This window comes from Callorhinus ursinus, unplaced genomic scaffold (assembly GCF_003265705.2).
Source record: "Callorhinus ursinus isolate GAN/ISIS: 27379988/994484 unplaced genomic scaffold, GSC_fseal_2.0 scaffold17, whole genome shotgun sequence".
Lineage (NCBI taxonomy): Eukaryota > Metazoa > Chordata > Mammalia > Carnivora > Otariidae > Callorhinus > Callorhinus ursinus.
In genome coordinates, this window is record NW_027397079.1 from 25,946,750 (window position 1) to 25,968,807 (window position 22,058).

A 22,058-nucleotide genomic window follows, 5' to 3' on the forward strand; every position below is an offset into this window, starting at 1 on the left:
TTGGAATAATTTGGTTTTAAAACCTTTTCTACCATCTCAATTATTTTTTTTCCCCTGAAGTGGGTGGCATATATAAAAGGTGTCATTCATTCAGACATTTAAAATGTGCCTTGAGACATGCGTTTCCAACTGGCGCTGCATTCCCTTGGCAGAATGTTTCCTCCCTCCCCATTGTTTGCTTGTTTACTTGAAGTGAGAAAAGACCAGAAAGCAAAGGACAGCAAATCGAGGGCGGAGGGTGTGGCCGGAAAATTCCCAGGAATAAACCACTGACAAAATATCGCCCCCGAAACAGACAGGTCCTATGAAGAACTATGATTTCCATGTTCGAAGGCTCTTTTCTCTTGTCCAAATAGAGTTGGAAGCGGGCTTATTCAGTTCTTTCCTCAATGCTCAAACAGCAATTGACAAGGCAAGTGTGCTGCGCGGGCTCTCTCTTCACAGCTGTCGCAGGGAAATGGGGGCATATTTACCTGTAGTCCGAAAGGAGTGAAATTAATATGCAGAAGGGGACCCGCGAGATTTCCCTGTCCTGGTTGCTCACCACATTCCCAGATTTCTAGGACATCCGTTAAGATCTTTGCATTTGTTTTACAATTGTCCATAGTTATTAACAAGGTTTTAGAAATTAATTAGCTCGCAAGGTGGAAGATTACCATTTAGGTAGAAATCCGAGGGTCTCGGGGGCTGTCCTCCTTCAAATGAGTAATTAGTAACATTTTGTGCCTCTAGTTTGTAGAGAAAAGATCCGGTGCTTCCTAAGTCTCTCCATGAGCTTTAAAGGCATAGTGACAAATACTGACTGCAGTGGGTAGTAGGTGCCAGTAAGCGTGTTGAATACATGTGTTTTACAAATGGAAACCGGAAGCTTAGGACAGCAGGGAAACTACTGGTCTGGGAGCGGGAACACCTCTGTTTTATTCTGGTATTGCTGTTCTCTAGCATAGTCCAGGCAAGAGGCAGCATGCTGCCTGCCCCGCCAGGCCCAGCCCATCCTTCCCCATTCCCTGCCCCAAGGAGGCCATTCCTGCGGACTCCATCCCCGCAGCCCGCCTTGGGCTTGGCCTGGGGATGACAGGTGGGAAATGGAGGGTGAATAGCTAGTTAGTTCTCCCACCTCAGCTCCACGCTTTTGCCTCATCATCTATCCTTTTTGCTCTTAACCCTGCCCACGCCTTTCTAAGTGACCCCGTTAAATTTTCTTCATCTGAACCATCTGGGGTAGATTCCGCTTCCGCGAGGACTCTGACCCATACAAACGGCAACCAGCTTTAGCACACTGGAAACGGATCTGGAGCAGTGGGGTTGAATTCGGAACCTCTGCTGGGCTCACAGTTGGGTCCGGTTCTAAGAGGCTGCTGGGTGGGGAAGGGAGCAGGGAAGGTTAACTGGTGGCCACACGCCCAGGGCTGAGTCGCTTGCTGCTCTGTCTCACAAATGTGAGATACGGACCCCTCAAGTGGTCTTGAAGCCACGGCTCAGAAGCTTAGGTGCAATTTAACCCACCAAGATATTAACACACCCGGGCACTTGGCGATAAAAGAGTTTTGCTAATGACTCAACCCCCAATTTTTTTTTTTAAATTTAGGTTTTGTTTTTTTTTTTAAATAGCCATTTGACCAGATGGTGAAGTGATCCCATGAGGAGGCAGCGAAGCCAGAATGCAGGCTTCGCTCTGTTGGCAGAACTGTCCCCAGGCCCTGGCGACGAGCCAGAAGTGGACATGATTGCAGGGGGAAACTGGGGGGACCTGGAAACGAGGGGAGGCCGGAGTGGGCAATGACAGCCGCAGTCTTTCATATTTAGATATTTTTTATATATATTACATCCAAATATGACAGTCGTTTGTACCATTTCCCAGGGGGAGGCGGGCGTGTCCTAGGCAAGGTTGGGCGCGCGCGGGGGGGTGGGGGGGGGGGGGGGGGGGGGGAATCTGGGGTCAGGCAGGGAAGCAGGCCGCTCCAGGGCGGGGCCGGGGGCTGGGCTCACAAAAGCTGCAGGAGCTTCAGCGATTGTAAGAGGGCCCCCGGCTCCGCGGACGCCAGATACTGGCAGCACAGCCAGTCCTCCAGCTCCACGCCGCGTCTGCGGTCCACCGCCCTCTCGGCAAACTTCATCATCATCAGGGCGCGCTTCATGTCGATCCAGTTGTGCAGTGTACCGCACAGCACCTCCTCCGACGTTCCCGGCGGCTCCACCAGCTCCCGCCGCGGCCCCCACAGCAGGCACTGCAGCACCCGCTTGGCCTCGCCGATGCGGATGCGCTTGATGGGGTCGGCCTCCAGCAGCAGGTGGGCGAGCTGCTGCAGGCCTGGCGAATAGAGGGACAGGGCGGGCAGCGGGGGCAGGTCTTCCTGCCTGTAGTCCCGTTCCCGCAGCTGCGCACGCACCTCGAAGGGGTTGGGCTGGTGGAGCAGCTCGTAAATGAGGATGCCCGTTTGGAACTCATCGAACTTGCGGTACTGGGAGGCAGACACGATCTCGGGGGCCAGCCGGGCCTGGCTCTTTTTCTGCTGCAGGTTGGCGGTGCCGCCTGGCTTCTGCTTGGCCTTCAGGAAGTTGCTGATGATGAGCCGGGGCAGGTACTTCTCCCTGGGCCCTTCCTGGCAGGCGGGGGCAGCTGAGGGACTGGGAGTGACACTGGCGGGGGGAGCGGCAGGAGGGGAAGGGGATGCAGCAGGGGCGGGGGCACTGGAGGTGGCAGAGGAGACAGGGGGCGTGGGGGTGGCAGAGGCGGGGCCGGGGGAGGCCTGCGGGGAGCAATGCACCAGCAGCAGGTTCTCCAGGCACAGGTCCCGGTGGATGATCCCGTGCTCCTTCAGATGCTCTAGCCCGTTGCAGAGCTGCAGAAGCAGGAAGCACACGCGCCGCTCGTAAGCCTCCGGTTCGGACTGATGGCTGGTGGCTGAGTCCCGCACAAAGTCAGAGGCGGTCTGGTGGGGCACCTCCGGGGTGATGACCACCACGCAGTCCTGCTCCTGGGCAGGGGGGTGTGAGGGCAGTGCAGGCAGAGGGTCCTTGGGTGCGTCCGGAGAGGTGAGCATGCTGGAGGGCACCGAGGCAACAAAGTGGCCACAGTCCTGCTGGATGTTGAAATGCACGGGCACAGAAGGGCTGCAGTAGGAGGCTGTCTTGGGCTCAGGGGTTTTGCAGATCTGTGGGGAAAAGGCAAAGTCAGGTCAAGAGTGGACTCCATCATCCTGTTCAACCAATGGTGTTGGGATATTTGGGTATCCATTTGCAAAAAGGTGAACTGAAACCCTTACACCATACACACAAATTACCTCAAAATGGATCACACTGACTTAGGTGTATAAGCCAAAAATGCACATTTTCAAAGAAAACACAGGAATCTTTGAGACTCTGGGTTGGGCAAAGAGCTGCCAGATACCATACCAGAAGCATAGACCACAGAAGAAAAAAGTAGATAATGGTCAAAATTCTGCTTTTATGCTTCTAAAGACACCATTAAGAAAAGGAAAAGACAAGTCATAGGCTGGAGAAAACTCAAAGTACATAGCTGATAAATGTTTTTTTTAATAAAATTGAACAGAAAACTCTTATAACTCAATAATTAGGTGATAAGCTACCCAATCAAAAGTGAGCAAAAGATATTAATAGGCATTTTACCAAAGACATATATAAATGGCCATAGGCACCTGAAGAGATGCTCCGTATCAGTAGCCATTAGGGAGATGCAAATCAAAACCACAGTGAGGTTCTAGTTGACGCCCACTAGAACATCTATAATAAGAATGACAGACAATAACAAGTGTCTGGAAGAATGTAGAGAAATGGGAACCCTCACACATTGCTGATGGAGTGGAAAATGGTGCCATCACTTTGGAACACAGTTTGGCAATTTCTTTAAAAGTTAAACATAGGGAGTGCCTGAGTGGCTCAATTGGTTAAAGCGGCTGACTCTTGATTTCAGCTCAGGACGTGATCTCAGAGTCCTGGGATGGAGCCTCAAGTTGGGCTCCATGCTCAGCAGGGAGTCTGCTTGCAATTCTTTCTCTCCCTCTGCCCACCCTCTCCCTACCTCTCGCCCCCACTTGCTCACTCTCTAAAATTATTAAATGAATCTTTTTTAAAAAGTTAGACATAAAATTACTACATAACCCAGCAGGAGTGGGGTTCCTGCAGAACGAAATGCAGGGTGGCACCTGGGGATCAGTAGGAAGACATCCGTCTGCCCACGGTGTGGGCTGGACAAATTCTCAGGAAGCCAGACAGGAGTTTACACAGGCTGTCAGCCTGACTCCCCATCCCTTCTGACCATGGGGGTGCTCCCTTCTTAGGGAATCTGAGAGACAGAGGCAGGCCCCTCGAGGATGTGGCCAAGTTCCCTCAGGCTGCCCCAGTTTCTAGATGCCATGTCCTGCAGGGCCAGCCAATTAATTGGCACTGCTAGAGGGAAGCCACACGCGATATCCTCCGAGGGTGAGTCACAGAGCCGAAAGAAAACAGAAAGGTCTCCAGCGTTAGGGATGCCAAAGAGCCCAAGGCACCCTCGAAACTGAAGGTAGGAATAAACAAGCAGGTGATCTCAAACTCCTCTGGGGAATCCCCAATGACCACCTCCTTCCTGCCTCTCGAACATCCCCTTGTACTAATGACAGCACCAGCACCCCCCCCCCCCCCCCCGCTCCGAGCATCTCCAGCAACGCTAACCCTCTTCTGGCTGCCACAACTGGAGAGTCTTGAGCCAGACATAATGGCCCTCGGTCAGGCCTCGATTTCCCAGTAATTACATGAAAGGGAAAGAAGATGGTCTGTGGTCTCCTCTCTCCAAAGGATACAGTGCAGCCTTGGCCACGCTTTACAGAAAGGTAAGGGTCGGTGTGCAATCCTGCAGAGAAGGGCCCCTCGCCTCTACCTATAACATATCATCCTGCAAACAACCCAGAATAAGCCTTTGGACTGCTGCGTTGCTACCCGTGAGGGATTACAGCAGTGTTTGTGAGGCGCCACCTGCTAACAGGGGACATTTTCAGGAGTTCTATTGCAAGCATCTTTTCACGGAGATTTATTTAGATTGCTGCAATACAAGCCTTCTCAGCAGGAGAGTCCAGCCTCTGAGGAAACTTTTAAAAACGATCATGGGGAGGGGGGTAAGGAGGGAGGTTACACATTAATTTAGTCATCTCTCTATTACAGAAGTAAAACAGAAATAAAATGGCAGCACATTTTCTCCCAGACACTGCTCCCTATTACACCAACAGAAATGATTATGGAACACATATCTGAGGGGCATTGTTGCAGACTCCTCTTTCTAGCCCATCCAACTGTATTTGGTTTTTTAATTTTTTTTAAAGATTTTATTTATTCATTTGAGACACAGAGATACAGAGAGAGAGAACATGAGCAGGGGGAGAGGCAGAGGGAGAGGGAGAAGCAGGCTCCCCGCTGAGCCAGGAGCTTGATGTGGGGCTCGATCCCAGGATCCCGGGATCATAACCTGAGCTGAAGGCACAGATGCTTAACCATTTGAGCCACCCAGGCACCCCTGTATTTGGTTTTTATTTTATCTTTTTTTAAAGATTTTATTTATTTATTTGAGAGAAAGAGTGAGAGAGAGAGAGAGCACATGAGAGGGGGGAGGGTCAGAGGGAGAAGCAGACTCCCCACTGAGCAGGGAGCCCGATGCGGGACTCGATCCAGGGACTCCAGGATCATGACCTGAGCCGAAGGCAGTCGCTTAACCAACTGAGCCACCCAGGCGCCCTGTATTTGGTTTTTAAATGGCAGTCTTCTGAAACAGTATTAAAGGAAGGGAGGGGCACCTGCACCTTTTCTCTCTCTCTCTCAAATAAATTTTAAAAATCTTAAAAAAAAAAAAGGAATCTGCAGTCCTCGAAAAGTGGTCTCGCATCTCGATCCCAGCCACTGTGTACAGACCTGTCTGCCGTGCCATCTGGGGCTATGAGGGCAAAGTGCTGCTGAGGTCAAGGTCACTCTCCTCCCGTGAGAGCTGCTTGGCCACCACAGACACCTGCCTAACTTGCATGTGTGAGGCACTGTGCCTACCAAGCATTTTTCACACAGTGTCTCAGTACCTCTCAGACAACCCGATGAGGAAGGGGGAGGTAGAGGCTGCTACAGAAGAGGAAAGAGAGGCTCCGAGTGGTTAAATTATTTGTCCAAGATTGTACCAGTGAGATGTGTTCTGGGGGTCAAAAGTATGGGCTTGGGAGTGAAAAAGACCTTGGCTTAACTCCGAACTCTGCAAACACTGGCAAGTTACAATCGACTGTGATTTGCAGTAGTTATGTTCTATTAAGTAGCCACGAACCCGTTACGAGTGAATACTGACCCACTGCTTCGAAGGGAAACAGAAGGCAGAGTTCTTACCAGCATCTGGTCATGACATTTTTACCAACGGGGCCAGTACAGAACCTCGTTTTGTGAAGACACCTTCGCAGCAGATACTGTTGATTCGCTAACCCAGAACTCACGGCCGACAGCACTGTAACTCAGGCCCGAATGAAGCTTTCCTAACACCCACCCAGAGGCACATCGCAACCTTCTGGCACCCAGGAATACCAGAGAGCGCTCAGCCTGGTCATTTTCAACGGTGAAATCATCCACACAAACACAAACGTGGAAAGAATGAGGCAATCAAGAGACCACAACAAGGACACATGTTCACAGGTGAGTGCTGAGACAGGAAGCCAGGGACTCATCTCGTCGCACCTGGGCTGGGAAGTCGTACCTCAGGTGACTCAAATCTCCCCCTACTCTGTGCGGGCAGCGACCACAGAAAATGATCTGGGGTTACAAATAAATTTTAGTGAGTGAATTCCAAAATACAGAGTCCACAAAGAATGAGGATCGACCTGACGTGTCTCAGTCTGGTTTCTCCTCTGCAATCGGGGCAGTGATAGGTGCCTTCTCCCCCTGGGGTCACCGTGAGCAGTCCATGACACAAGGCAGGTGTGGCTCTCAGCTCTGTGACCAGCCCACGGTGAGCACTCACTGGACAAGGCTGCTATGGTGATTGTTCTGCAGGTCTGGCTGGAGCCCTGTGGTGAGGCCATCCAGAGCCGGCTGGCGGTTACTGTACCCACCTGGATGGTACAGCTGGCCAGGGCCTGGGAAGTGTTTCCGAGGATCCCTTTTCTCAAGGCTATCAAAAACCTGGGCCCAGCAAACACCACTGACAGTTTGCACAGACATGTAAATGAAGGAGCAGAGTAAATGGCAATTGGGCTGGATGCATTTCAAAATCAGCGAGCTGGTCCTCTGCTAGCAGTCACAGCTTCCTCGTGCCCTGCATCTGAGAGTCAGCAAAGGTGGGCGGGGCCTGGGCTGGCTCCCCCTGAGATCGTTTTTTTAGGGTGCTGCATGGTGGGGGTGGGTAGAGGAAGGGGCACAGGGGCAGGGAGGCTTCTTCTCCACCCTCACCCCCTCTACCTCATTATCAAGGAGTTTGTGCTCGGGTTTTGGTGCAAGACCACACAAACCTTTGGTTCAGCTCAAATTTCAAACGTTTGGCTGAGCCAAGTCTCTCTTTAAACTTCGGAGCCACAGCCTCATTCGTGGTTAAAAATCTGGGCGAGTTCACGTTTGTTAAATAAAGAAGGCCCAGCTGGCTTAACACAGGTCCCTAATTACCCAACTAGGGTTGGAGCTGACTGAGGAATAAAGCAGCTCTGAAAACGCACACATAGCTGATGATTTTTTTCTTTTTCCCCCTACCACGTATGCCCGGAGCAGGGCTTCAAGAGCTGGCTTTAATCTCCTGGCGGCTGCAGGGCACTGAGCCCATAAACAGGAGGGCCCAGTGTTTAGTGGGAGCAGGTGCGAGCCTGCTTTGGCTAATGGGGACTCGCCAGCAAGGCTCCTGCTTCCCAGGCACAGATGAAGCGAGGCCCGCGACAGGGCGGCAGCACGGGAGGGGGGGACCGCTCCATCCCTCGGCTTCCAGATGACTGTATTCCGTCTAGACTGCAGCGCTAATGAAGTGGACCAGCTGCACGTGGGAAAGGATGTTCCAAAAGCCCCCACCCCACAATTACCAGGCCAGGCGCACTTGCAGATTGATACCCTTGTTCCCTAGACTCTTGAGTATTTGAAGCTCTTCTCCGAATTTCCTTTCCGTACATGACAGAGATAGTTCTTGAGCTGCCAAGTCTCTGGCAAAGTCAAATAAGGACACCCAGGGACTGTCTTCCTTAGAGGGCCAGGGCCTATCTTCCCATCTCCTTCTGGTTCACATTCCTAATGAAATGAGGAGGGACTCTTGTTTTTTACCTCCTCTGGGAAAGGTGGATGTTCTGCAGAGAACGTGGCTAACTCCGCATTATTTTAGGAGGTCCTAGATCCGAGCTGCACATGACAAGCACTTAGAAATATAAAAACCGTGGGGAGCCTGGGTGGCTCAATTGGTTAAGCATCTGCCTTCAGCTCTGGTCATGATCCCAGGGTCCTGGGATCGAGCCCCGCATCAGGCTCTCTGCTCAGCGGGAAGCCTGCTTCTCCCTCTCCCTCTGCCTGCCACTGCCCCTGCTTGTGCTCTCTCTCACTCTCTGTCAAATAAATAAAGTCTTAAAAAAAAACAAAATGAAAATGAACTTATTAAAAAAAATATATAAAAGCCAGACCCCTCTGCCCCGAGGTTCTGATCCAGTGACAGAAGTTGTGCCAGGCAGCCCTGGGTTCTTGCAGCAGGGTCACGTCACGTTCCAGCGCGTGGCAAGAGGGAGTAAGCCTCTTCCGCCAGGTTCTTCCCTCCTCAAAATGGAGAGGCAGTGACTGAGCCCAAGTGCTCAGCCTCAGGAGCCGGGTGACAGGGGGTGATGCCCTTTGACCCCAGGGAGGGGATGGAGAGGTGGCTCACAGATCACCTCCTCAGGTTCCCTGGGGCTAGCAAGAGTGAAGAACCCCCTCCAGGCACCTCCTGGCCTCAGCCTTCCAGGAGCTCACATGTATGGCCCTTCACTGGCTGGGATCTGGGCTGACCGTGATACCCAGGCTTCTCCTGTTCGGCTCACTGGAGTGTGCACTCACTTCCCCTCGACTGGATACGGCACCATCCTAACGGGAAGGGAAACACTGGGATTGTTTCTATTTTGCTTTTAACTGGGGTTGGGGAGTGTGGCAGGGCAGGATCGCTCATCAAGAATGTAGCTGCTGGGTTTAGATAGAGAGATGATGAGACTCAAGAAAGGCACAGACTCTCCCAAAGGACCTTGGCATTTGCCTCCGTCTAGCGCCTGCCATCTCAGCCATACCCGCCTTGCCTTTGGGGGCCTTGATTTCTGGACCACCGGCTGGATCCTCCTGGTAGCTGCACAGCCCCCACCACCCTGTCTTTTCCTAGGAAGGCAGCAAATAATTATATATAGCCCCTGAATGTATAAATCAGGGGTTACCCATCTTTTATGGTGGTGTCACCAAGTTCTTTAGAGAAAAAGCTCAAAGTAAAAGTTACTGCCATTTCCCTTGGCCAATAATCGTAATATTTAAAAAAAAAAAACACCTCCACTGGCAGGCAGGAAGCTACCTTCCTCCCCAAACCATTTCATGTTAGTTCACTATTTGCATTTCTTTCTAACTGGAAATAAAAGAATCTCTGGAGAGCTCAGCATTTCCTTCCTCGCTCCCCACAAAAGCTTGCATTTATAGAAGAGCTACCGAACCACCAGGTATTCAAGGGATGCCAAAGAAGATGGGCGAAGGGGCCGCCTGGAAGGACCAGAGTGTGTGTCAGAGACCAGAGTGGCCAGATGGGTGCAGACGGCTGGGCCAGCTTGCTGAGAGCCACATCTTGAGAGAGCAATGGGGAGCGGGGGGTGGTAGCAACAGCCCTGATCTGGGGGCAAAGATTCAGGAGCTGTGTTACCTTGGGCTAGTCACTTAACTTCTCAGAACTTCCTTTTTCTTAACTGACAGGTGGTAGCAGGGGCGCTGCAGGCAAAACAAAGCAGCATTCCCAGCCATCTCAGCCACCAGCTGGCTGTGGGCAGATCACTTAATCATTTTGCGCTTCTGATTCCCCACCTGTAAAACCTATCTGCACTGCGACACTGTGAGGTCATGGAGTGAGTACACCCGAGAGGCCTATTGCATAGCAAATGCTTAATCGATGCAATTACTCTCATTGCTCAAGATGATGCTTAGGCCTAGCTCTCTCCAGCTCTAACATGTGCAGAACAGTATCTTCATTGGCTATCTCCCTTCCTAGATTATAAGCTCCATAGGAACCTCATGTTCACCTCTTATCAACTCAGATCTTTACAAAATACCTGGCATGCAGTAGGCCCTCTGTAAAAATGTGATGAATAAATGAATGAACTCTCTGCTGCCTTAAATTTAAGTCAACTTGTTTTCCAACTCGATGACATAGGTTCACTCCTGAACGCAGAGGATGAATGTCACATTCACACTACAGATCTTACCGCAATGTGTCCCCGGCCGGGCTGAGGGAGAAATTGGTGAGCACTAAGTGTTAGCAGGAAGCTCAGGCTTCAAGCCTGTGCCTACAGCCCGGTCACAGCTGGGGCCAGCTGGCTGCAGTGCAGAATGGAAGCGGGGGCGGGGGGGGGCGGGCGGGGGAAGGGCGGGGAGGTACCTACTTTCACAGCGTAGGTGCTGCCGGGGTCCTCGGAGCAGGTGGCACAGTAATAGATGGCATCCCCCGAGTCACAACAGGGCTTGTTACAGGTCAGTTTGAAGAGCGACCAGTTATTCTCATTGAAGTGCAGCTCCTTTTTTTGGCCGCCCATGAAGAGGTCCTCGCACTTGGCCACGAGGCGGACCAGGGACTGGGCATAGAGCCCCCCGAGCTTGGCATAGGTGCCCTCCTTGCTGCTGATGCTGCTCAGCAGGCTGTGGAGCTGAAGCTGGGTGCTGCTGGTGGATGCCTGGCTGGACACACTCAGCTGGGAGGACGAGGCCGAGGGAACCCCTTTGCACTGGAGGCTGGGGCTCCCGCACCCGCTCTTGCTGCCCGCCAGCCCTGGCACTGGCACCCAGTGGCTGTTGCCTTTGAAAGCTTTCTCCAGGGGTTCAGAAGAGGAGAAGATATGATGATGGCGGCTCCTGGGGCTCGAGGAGTAGCTGAAGTGGGGCTCTTCGTGGGCACAGACATTGGTTTCTGAGTGGCTGAGGTTCAGCTTGGGACTTGCTGTTCTTGGCTTGGGGGAGCCCTGGGTCCAGAAGAAGCCGTCGGGTGAAGAGGCTGCCCGGCTAACTAACTTCTTCTGGGGGAGAGGCGGGGGCTGTGGGGAGCCGCTGGGGGACACATCCTCAGTGGAGCCCGAAGGGAACGGAACAGGAGCAAAGAGCTTCTTCCCACTGCTTGTGGGTGAGTGTGCTGGCTCAGATGGAGGGCCTGAAATTGAGAAATAGCAACAATCAGACTAGAGGCCAATGCCAATCAGTTCCGGGGGCCCGCGGCCAAAGCAATTCATTTTATTTGTATCTATTTTCTAGAGACAACAGATGCAGAGCGAACAAAATTCACAATGCAAGAAAGGTATACGGTGCCAATGAAGTCTTCCTCCTCCCCTGTCCCTTAGCGAACTCCCCTTCATCGGAGGAAACTGCGGCTGGCAATTTCCAGGGATCCTTCTGGAGATCTGCCAAACAACCCAAACAAATGCATAGCATACATTTACACAAAGATGATATTTCACATCAGACGTACAGATCTATCCAATTCTTTTTAACAGCGATCCCATAACATACCATCCATGCAAGTATAATTTATTTAACCGATCCTCTCGTGATGGGCACTTAGGTTGTTTCCCACATTTTGCAAGCAATGCCTGCAACGGCACTGGCAAACCTGAATGTGTGCTTTGAATGGATTTTTTAAAAGTCAGGTTAATAGAGGATACAATTTACCTAGAGCAAAACTCCCCCTTTTCAGTGTGTACTGCTATGAGTTTTGACAAACACCCTGGTGCCTTGGGGGGCAGGGCAGACCCAGAAATTACTTAGAAGGCGGAGGTACGTGACTTTGTAAATGAAGAAACAGATCTGAAGGGAAAGCGAGTCTTTCCTAGACCCCAGTTCCCAGAATGGGGCACATGGATGCTGACCCTGATGCGGGGCAGGGTGGGGGAGACTCCATCACGGCCTCAGCCCCCTTCCCCACCCCCAGAGCATGGGGATGTTCAGAAGCATCACAGACGGTGAGCTGGAGGGCCAGTCTAGACAGGATGAAGACTGGACTTCACGCTTTATATCAGCATAGAAAATGGAGGTTTCACAATGAAACAGGAGTTCAGGTAAAAATAGGCAGGAAAAAAGGCAGAGCCACTGGGCACGGGAAAGGGCAAACTGAAATAGTCCTCTAATTTCCTTCACTCTCAGAACTGACTGGGGGATGTCCCCACTCTTTTGCTAGCAGCTTTGAGGGCAATAACTGAAGTATTCATAGGTCGTAAAATGCCTCCCAGTATCCCGAAGGTTAAAAAGTGAGAGAAATATGGGTCTTACATTCAAGGACAGAGGCATGGGGACATGCGCCCCTCATGGAGTTCCCCAAGCTGTGTCATCCTAAGGGCGGGGCATGCAGTGTCTCTACACCTCTCCCCACCTCAGCAGAATGACCGGAAGGCAAGACCTACAGCCAACATGGGCCCCAGGCATGCAGCAAAAGACCCCCAAGGAAGCAAACTGTGAGTTCTGTGTCAATGCACATGATCTTTCTAGGGCTGCTCCCGCAGAGTTAACAAGTTTCTCTGCCCACACTGAGGCCCCCTCTGCTTTCTTTAACCAAAGTGGGGACAGAAGGGGCCCCCCGAGGGACAAGCATGGGTACCAGGCCCCTCGGATCAACACTGGGTCTCCTTACTTGGGATACCCCATAGGGAGGAGGGTCCCTCTCGGGGAGCAAGGGGCATGTGCACATCATCAGGGCCCCCCTTGTCCGGGGCAGAGCGGGCACGGACGTCTGTGCCTCAGCTTCACTGACGGGAGCAGAGTCAGGGAGCTGACAGCAGAGGCCTCCTGTCCAGGACAACCCCAAACGTAAAGCTCACAGCACGGTAAGGTAGATGCATGAAGCTTGATGAACACAGGAGCCGGGAACCAACATGATCGTGCAGGGAGAAGGCTGTGTGGCACAGCGAGGAGGTCGGGCCCCACACCAACACCTTCCCTGGTTCTACTATCTCTCTTCCCAGACCCCGGAGAAAGCACAGTGCCTCTCACATTCCCACGTCTGCACTAGGCAAGCACTCTTGCTGCCCAGTGTCTTCTCAAGATCACAGTTATCCTTCCCACCTCACCCTGCGTTGCTAATGACAGGTGGGGCGCCTGCCACCAAGGCTGAATGAGTGATTTATACCCTTCCGGGAGGCCAGGCTGATTATAAACCAAGCAGCAGTAGCACGGTCAGGCCAGCCAACTCTACACACCCGTGTATTCTCCCCTCCCAGTCAGAAGGGGGGCAAGCAAGAGCCAGGCAGCCAGAAGATGGGAGATCCTGATCGCAGCTGATCTCAGCAGGTTCTGGAACCCTGGGGCCCATGGGTCCCCCAGGGATCACACTCTCCAGGAGGAACCTTTTCTCCTCTCAGGTGTATAGTCAGCAATGGGGGCAGCTGAAGGCTAGGGCTGTACATTCACTTCCTCTCTGTGCCTCCCTCTAGCAGAGGCTGAGAGAGCAGGGGGAGCATCCCTCACCAGCTCCTGGGCTGAAAAACGGAAGAGCAAGACCCCTTATACCTGGGGCTCTCAAAGGACACTAAATCTCAGCCACCAAGTACCCAGGTGATGAGCAAGAGGGCAGCCAGGGGGAAACAGGTCCATCTCCTGGCCTTTCTGCATTCGGCACGGCGGAATGTGTCGAAGGGTCTGATTCTCCACTTGTTATCAACAGACAGGAGGGTGGACGAGGGGGGGGGCAAGGGAGTGTGATCAGAGTCTCTGGCCAATGCTTTAATCAGTGTCTCCAGTGACAGGGACAGCCAGCCTATGGTGAGGATCCTTCTGGTCCCCAGTCCCGCTGGCCGGGGTGTGTCTGACAAGTCAGTTTCTGGGCTAGCCGCTGCGCTAAGCCTTGTGCTAGTTCCCCATCCTTAGGGGTTTGCCTTCCTTGCTCTCCGTCACAGTGACACCCTGTGATGGCCTTTCCTGCCTCGACGGTGGTCTGAGGGCAGAGAGCAGGACCAGCCCCGAGCTCGCTGTTGCCCTCACCCGGCTGAGTTCCCTCCTTTAAAAACTGACCAGATGGCATCACGGTCAAGGTCCCTTCCGGCAGGAATAGTCTATAATTTTGACCACTCGCTCCATTTTCAACCCCTCCCAACATGCATTTTGTCTCAAAGCTGCCCCTGAAATAAAATACCTCTAGACAGAGGGCTCTCTTCCTTCCACGGTTCCTCTACCTCTAGTTCCCTTAACTTTTCAATCTGTAAGGATAGCAGGAATCTTAAAAAAAAAAAAATCCTGTAACACTTCTTATTCCCTAGATTACCCCGGAGAATCAAAAGGTTCTGCTTTCACACCAAAAATAGCTTGTGTGTTCAGGCAGTTGGAAGGAAGTGATTTTCTCCCTTACCCTCTGGGTGTTCCCTTACTCTCCTGTGGGAACTGTGTTAGCGGCTTTGATCAGATCTATAGGTAAATCTGGCAAGGAGTACCGGGTATTCAGTGGAAAATGGTTCATTTTTCTTTGTTTCTGAGATGCTATGGATCTGTCACCCAACAAAGCGTGTCCTAATCAGAGGACGGCACTGGCTCCGAATGCTCCCCGACCACACTCATCCCCAGCAGGGCAGGGCTATAGCTACCCAAACCTCATCCAGGGAATGAGGCTCCCCCAAAATGTGCACCTTGCCCATATAATTGGGTATTATGTACACAGATGGTGATTTTGAGGTAAAAAAAAAAAAAGCCTAATTCTGTAACAGGCACAACCACCTTCCAACATGAGGCATCCTTCTTAAGGTTTCTTCCTTCCTTTCTTTTTCTTTCTTCCTTCCTTCCTTCCTTTTTTTTCTTTCTTTCCTTCTTCCTTTCTTTCCATTTCTTTCAATTTCTTAACTTCTTCATTAATTTCTTTCCTTACAGTTTCTTAAAGTTTTTCTCCAGATTTGGAACCACAGCTAGTGAGAAGACCATACTTCACCCTGAGAGCCCCCAGGCACCTCAGGACCACAAAACAGCTCAGCTGGTAGCATTCCCGGGGCTACTCCGAAAGACATGTCAACGTGTGGCCCTTCTCGATGAAACTGTGCTTCCTCCACCATGAAACAAGCAGTACCTATTTGCTATGGGACCAGAGTGCACCCCTAAAAACCCACTCTGATTCCGCCAGTTTCTTCACTCTTTCACAGGGGAACCTCCTCATGAATGTGGCTGTAGGCAACACAGCAGCTAGATTCTTACCACAGTTGACCCTTGAACAACATGGGGTCAGAATGAATGGGTCCACTTATATGTATTTTTTTTAAATAAATACAGTACAGTACTATAAATGTATTTTCTCTTATGATTTTCCCTTCTCTAGCTTATTTTATTGTAAGAATGCAGTATATAATACCTACAACATACAAAGTATGTGTTAGCTGACTCTTAATGTTATCAGGCTTCTGGTCAACAGTACGCTATTAGTAGTTAACGTTTCTGGGGAGTCAAAAATTATATGTGGATTTTTGACTGTGCAGGGGGGTTGGTGCCACAACCCCTATGTTTTTCCAGGGTCAACTGTATTTGCAAGAACTACCACACTCTGCATTTAGAAGAGCCAGAAAGGAGAGGGGACAAATATGCCTTGACACCTAAAATAGTTGCAGAAATCACAGGCAAACCACTGGTTCAGGAAAATATGCCTAAAAAAAAAGTCCTGAAAAAACTCTGGCCAACAGCCTGTCTTCTCAGGACTCAGATTCAACAGCAATGAGAAGAATTCAAATATATCCTGGTTTTATGTTGGTGTTACATCACCCCGTTTCCAAATTCTGGCTTACAGCTAAGAGTGTAAAAAAAAGGTGAGAATGGAAAATAGTTTTCTGGGAAGTTTGCCTCCATCAAAGTTATATCATCGGTAGGTTTTTAAATGACTTTTCATACTAATTGGTCCAGAGAGCTCCAAACCCCTGTTCCTAAGTTTTTCTTCCAACTTCCAATCCGGCATATAAAGCCAGTAGCCAACTACAGAGTTAGAACAGCTCTGCAACTCTACAGTGTGTCCGTTTCAGGGAAGAGAAAGTGTTTCTGGTGGAAAAGCTACATAGCACATATGGGGCACGAGGTGGGATCTTAAAAAGACCAAGGGGAAGGTATACTAGCTTGGTGCCATGATATTTATTTATTTATTTTTTTAATTTTCTTTATTTTACAATTTTGTTTATTTGAGAGAGTGAGAACGAGAGAGAGAGTGTGAGACGGGGGAGGGCCAGAGGGAGAAGCAGACTCCCCGCCGAGCAGGGAGCCCGATGCGGGACTCGATCCCGGGACTCCAGGATCATGACCTGAGCCGAAGGCAGTCGCTTAACCAACTGAGCCACCCAGGTGCCCTGGTGCCATTATATTTAGAAAGCAGAGAAGAAATCAGGATTTCAGTGGTTGGGATAAACAGCTTAAAGCCAAGGCAAAAATGCAGGCCTGAAGTTCAGACGTAGTACTGTGATGTTTTCTTTATTATAGAGTCCTCTCTTCTTGCGGGGTTTTAATAGGTACCTTCATTGTTCTCTTTGGCCAAGATGAGAGGTAGGCCTAAGGAGGAAGTGGTCAGTCCAGTTTTGAGCTCTGTGAATGAGCCCGTCTGGCTCCCTAAGCACACAGCTCTGCCTTCTGACAGCAGACGGCCAGAACAGATGTGGAGGCCAAGGGCAGAGGTCAGGGCCAGGAGTACCCAAGCTCCAAATTTGCAGCTTTTGGGTCTGGCTATTCTCCAACTGCAGATAAGGTAAAGCAAGCTGGATTTTCTTTTGTTTGAAAAACTTGGGAGTGTTCCATGGATCATTTTCTTTTTTTTTACTGAGGATATAGACTGTAGAGCTGGAAATGGCTTAATAGATTTATCCATTCATTCAGTTAATGTTTCCTGAGCACCTATTAAATGCAAGACATAGGGAACAAAGCAAATGGATCAAACCTCTCCTACGGCCTGTGACCTCATTCAAAGAAAGCCATCTATGCGGGCACCTTGCCAATGGCACACAGAAATGGTACTCTGGCAGGTTTCTGCCAAACCCCCTCTTCCCACCCCGTGAGACCCAGTGAAGTGGGTGGTGGAGGGGATGGTCTAGCCTCACGTGTAGCTTTTTCCTCCAAGGAAAAACTGTGCAAACTCTTGTTTGGTCACACAATCAGAAAGGCTCAACTCGAAGTGTTTAAAAAAAAAAAAAAGCAGCCAAGTATCCCTTCAAAAAGAACCCCTGCTTTCTCAAGAAGGTAAACGTGGTCTGAAAATGGAAGCATATTATTACATTTTACAACTGGCAGGAAAATGTGGCATTTGTGAGGAGTCTCCCCGGAACACTTAATCATCCCAAGAAACAATAATCAAGATGTGAATGCAATTTACATGCAAAAGACAAGAAGCCCTGTCTCAGTTTGGAAACTGGCTCATGGCAAACATTCCATGCCCACCACCCCAGTGTGGCTCCGAAATCATGCACTCTCCATGTCCTGTAAGAACACGGGATCATGTAGGGGTTTTCTTCCAAATTAACAGTAAAATTAACAGTTAGTTCAAAGCACTTTCTCATGCTGTTGATGGAAGCGTAAATTGACATTTTACAGGATAATTTCGGAGCATCTATTTAAAATGCATATGTTTTGACATATCAATTCCACTCCTAAGAATTTATCTTACAGATATGTTCACCAAATTATCTTCAAGTGTGTCACGGGATCTTACTGGAGACTGGTAATGAAAATCACCTAACCATGCATTGTTAAGAGAGGGGTTTAACCACTTCGCACAATGACAAAATACGCAGCATTAACAAAAATGAGATCAATTCAGAGGTTCTGATTTGAAAGACTTCAAGATATATTAAGTATAAAAATGTGTCAAACTGAGGATTATGACATTTTAAATACAGATAAAAGGGGCGCCTGGGTGGCCCAGTTGGTTAAGCATCTGTCTACGGCTCAGGTCATGACCCCAGGGTCCTGGGATCCAGCCCCACGTCGGGCTCTCCACTCAGCGGGGAGCCTGCTTCTCCCTCTCCCTCTGCCTGCCACTCCCCCTGCTTGTGCTCACCCTCTCTCTCTGAAATAAATAAACAAAATCTTAAAAAAAATTAAAAAAAAATAAATATGGATAAAAATTTCTGAGAAGATATAGAAAGATATGCTCAAAATATGTCAAAGGCAGGAGATTGTTTAGAGGGTATCTGATGACTTTGTCTTTTCATTTCATATCTTTCCCCATCATGTGAATTGTTATCAGAGACATGTACTGACTTTATTGAAGTAATAATATATATTTTAAAATTCAGCTTAAAGGGAATAGTTTAAACTAAGGTAAAGCTTCACTTTTGTGATATTATAAGGGCTCAGGCCACAGACATTCTGAAAAATGAGTATCTTTTCCTTCAGGATAGCTCCTTCATCCTTCACTAATCCATCTCCCAGAATAGAACCCATGACTCAGTCTGTCTCCATTGGGGTGGGGGATGAGGCGGGCCTAGCCATGTTAGAGCAGAACACCAAATGGAATATATTAGACCAACCCCACCAATTTAGGATCAAGTGCTCGGACAGCCTGTTTGATAGTCAGAACACACTATGTTCAGCTAGGGAGTTTTAGATGCCTTTTTAAGGGCCACCTTTTCTTCTTACAGAGTCTCAGGTAACAGCCTGAGTAGAGGAACGGACGCTCAGTGAAGGTTAGGCTGTCACTCCTGACCGACCTCTGATCTTTGTGGACTTACCATCTCTCTTGACAGATCCACCCACCCCTCCCTGCCCACTTCCTGGCTTGATTTTTCCCCATGGTACTTACTGCCATCTGACGCACTGGCTACTTTAGTCCTTTATCTTTCTCCTTGTCCATCTCTCCCCACTGGAATGTGGAAGAAGGAACTGGGCATTTTTCTTGTCACTGTTGTATGTTCAACATCTAAAATTGTACCCAGCACAAGGTTTGGATTCAACAAATACCTATCAAGTCAATGACTGAACTAATGTATATATTTTAAAAATCCTCTTGCAGGGAGGGCACCTGCGTGGCTCAGTGGGTTAAGTGGCTGCCTTCAGCTCAGGTCAGGATCTCAGGGTCCTGGGATGGAGCCCCGCATCGCATGGCATCGGGCTCTCTGCTCAGCAGAGAGTCTGCTTCTCCCTCTCCCTCTGCCCCTTCCCCACTAGTGCTCTCTCCTGTGCATGTTCTCTCTCTCTCTCAAATAAATAAAATATTAAAAAAAAAAATCCTCTTGGCATAATTACTGAGGAAAAGAAGCTGACTACTATCAAGATATTTCATTAACTTGGCCATATCTCTGGTCTACTAGCCATAAAAATACGAACACTGACCTGGTACATACCTTCATGTGAATTCATACCTACATTCACTGTGTGGCCAGACCTCTTATCTATTGCTGGTGCCAACAGCTTCGGTTTAACAGAGCTCTTTCTAATCTCCTGTACTGTGGGAACCTGGCATCCAGGATGTATGTTAAACTGTGGCACTAAATTTTAACGTTATCCTAAATCAAAGAGGAAAATGATCTTCATGTGACATCAGGTTCACCTATTTAAAAGGAACCATTTAGGGGCGGCCTGGGTGGCTCAGTCCTTAAGCGTCTGCCTTCGGCTCGGGTCATGATCCGAGGGCCCTGGGATCAAGCCCCGCATCGGGCTCCCTGCTCGGCAGGAAGCCTGCTTCTCCCTCTCCCACTCCCCCTGCTTGTATTCCCTATCTCGCCGTCTCTCTGCCAAATAAATAAATAAAATCTTAAAAAAAAATAAAAGGAACCATTTAAAGCACGAGAGTCTTCTGCTGACGATCTGTGGGGGTCATTTAGCTGACCACTGTGCCTCACAGCTATTCACTACGGATCACCTCTTGGCAGCATTCGTGGATCTGTCCTGACACATGCAGTTTGTCCCTCCCAAACCAAGCATAAACCAAACAACTGCTTACATGGATTTTTCCTTCCACTGAGTTGACTCACTGTTCAGTTGAATTGCCCACATGGACAAATGGGATAACAGATGTGCTCTGAGGGGTATGACATGCAATACAAGCATAAAGAAGTGAAGTTAACATTGATATAAAAATGATACTTTGTAAACAAAATTTAAAGGTATACATTTCAATTATGTTTGTTTTTCTTATAAATTTTTTTTAAAGATTTATTTAATTATTTGAGAGAGAGAAAGAGAACGAGGGTGCACACGTCCCTGGTGGAGAGGGGGAGAGGAAGAGGGAGAGAGAAACTTTAGCAGACTCTGCACTGAGCACAGAGCCCGACGTGGGGCTCCATCTCCGGACCCTGAGATCAGGACCTGAGCCGAAACCAAGAGTTGGACGCTTAACGGACTACGCCACCCAGGCGCCCCTTTTCTTATAAAATGTAAAACTTTTTTTTTTTTTTGCCACAAAACCCAAATAGTAGAAAACTAACTTTAACCACTAACCCTGATAAGCTTCCAAGAAATTTACACAAACTACTATTATGATACCCTCTGGAATGACTTTGTCCTCAACTCACTCAGGTCAGCCTCTACGGCAGATACAAAAAGTCGGCAAAATGCATTTCTCTTCATTAGTGAATTCTTACTAACCAAATAGTCTAATGATATCTTTATATTTAATATTAGAGAAGTAGACCCTACATTCTGGTCTCCAGGAACTTTAGCTTGAACTAATTCTACCTCTCTTATTCAGATCCTCTGTCTCAGCTTCAGTACTAGATACAAATAGTCACAAAAGGCGTGATGGATAAATACTTCAACAATATTTTTATGAGGTAAAAGCGAGTAAGAATTCATGGGACTGAAAGATAACTGTTTAGGAATAGATCGAAAGCAAGCCACCTTGGTTAATGATGAGAAGCGGACTGAAGGGTTCCTCACATTTCATGACCAGTGTGGTTCTAGATAGTCTCCAGACTAATGTCTAATAGACGTGACAAAGGGAGGGTGGAGAAAGAAAGCATGGTCTGGGGTACAGAGCCATAAGCAGGAACAGCAGGTAGAAGTGGTTCACTCTAAGGACCCAAAGTCTAGTAACAAGGTATACACTTTTTGTTGATCTAGGAATTCAAATTTTGAAGTGCATTCCCATTGAATAACTGGCTCGTGATAAAGGCAGAACCATGAAAATACATTCATTTTAATTAGAAAATGTCTGAGTTAGGTGTCACCATCGTACTCCTAAATCCCAGGGGCTCCATTATTTCCCACTTCTGCACATTGGTTTTGAGAGTTTTGTACAATCCAGCCTCTACCTTCCCACCAACCTCTGGTCCCATTTTCCCCTTGCCTGCTTCCACTGAAGTGTGTCAGGTGGTCCTACCCTTTTCCCAGCATGCCCTGCTAACCCCGTGCCTTGGCTCCTCCTTTGTTGTTTCCGTAACCTGCCCAGCCCTTTCCTCCCTCTACCTCCTCAACTGTAACCACACTTGAAACATGATCTGAAGTGCCATCTTTTCCAAACGCCTTCCCTGAACCCTTCCTCAGCCCTCATTGATTCCTCTTTCTTCTGGAAGCCTTGATAAACATTCATGTTCTGGGAAGCCCAATCTCCTAGCTTAGACCAGCCACCTGTGTGTCACGTGTTTTAGGCTTGTCTTCCTAGCTAGACCTGAAGAGTCCTGAAAGCAAACATGATTTGCTGGTTCTGACTAGCCCAGTGCCCAGACAGTTAGGTAGAGTTCTCATCAACATGAGCTGGCTGGTGGCCAGTGAGGCTCCACTGTACATTGCTCCCTCAGAATTGGTCACAATCCCTGAGAGAGCACATCAGGGCACAGGGTCCAAAGGTCTGTGAGCCCAGCCCAGCTCTCTGTGGAATAATCTACCTCACAGAATTTTTGCACAATTTGATGGGAAAAGGGAAAAAAAATGGAAGCCCAGGAAAATCTGCAGAGAAAGCAAGCCCTCTTTTGCTACATCCCACCCCAATCAAGACTAAGAGA

General features: G+C 49.3%; 1 protein-coding gene across 1 annotated transcript in view; it reads right to left on the reverse strand.

The window, feature by feature from the left end:
• Positions 1 to 1,831: 1,831 nt before the first annotated feature.
• The window catches only part of PRAG1 (PEAK1 related, kinase-activating pseudokinase 1), a 49,654-nt gene continuing 29,427 nt past the window's right edge, over positions 1,832 to 22,058 (reverse strand). The window contains exons 5-6 of the mRNA XM_025885955.2: positions 10,581 to 11,338; positions 1,832 to 3,155 (exon numbers count right to left, since the gene is read on the reverse strand). Of these exons, the coding sequence (XP_025741740.1) occupies positions 1,986 to 3,155; positions 10,581 to 11,338 (1,928 nt within the window). The 3' untranslated portion in view covers positions 1,832 to 1,985. The remainder of the gene's footprint in view (positions 3,156 to 10,580; positions 11,339 to 22,058) is intronic.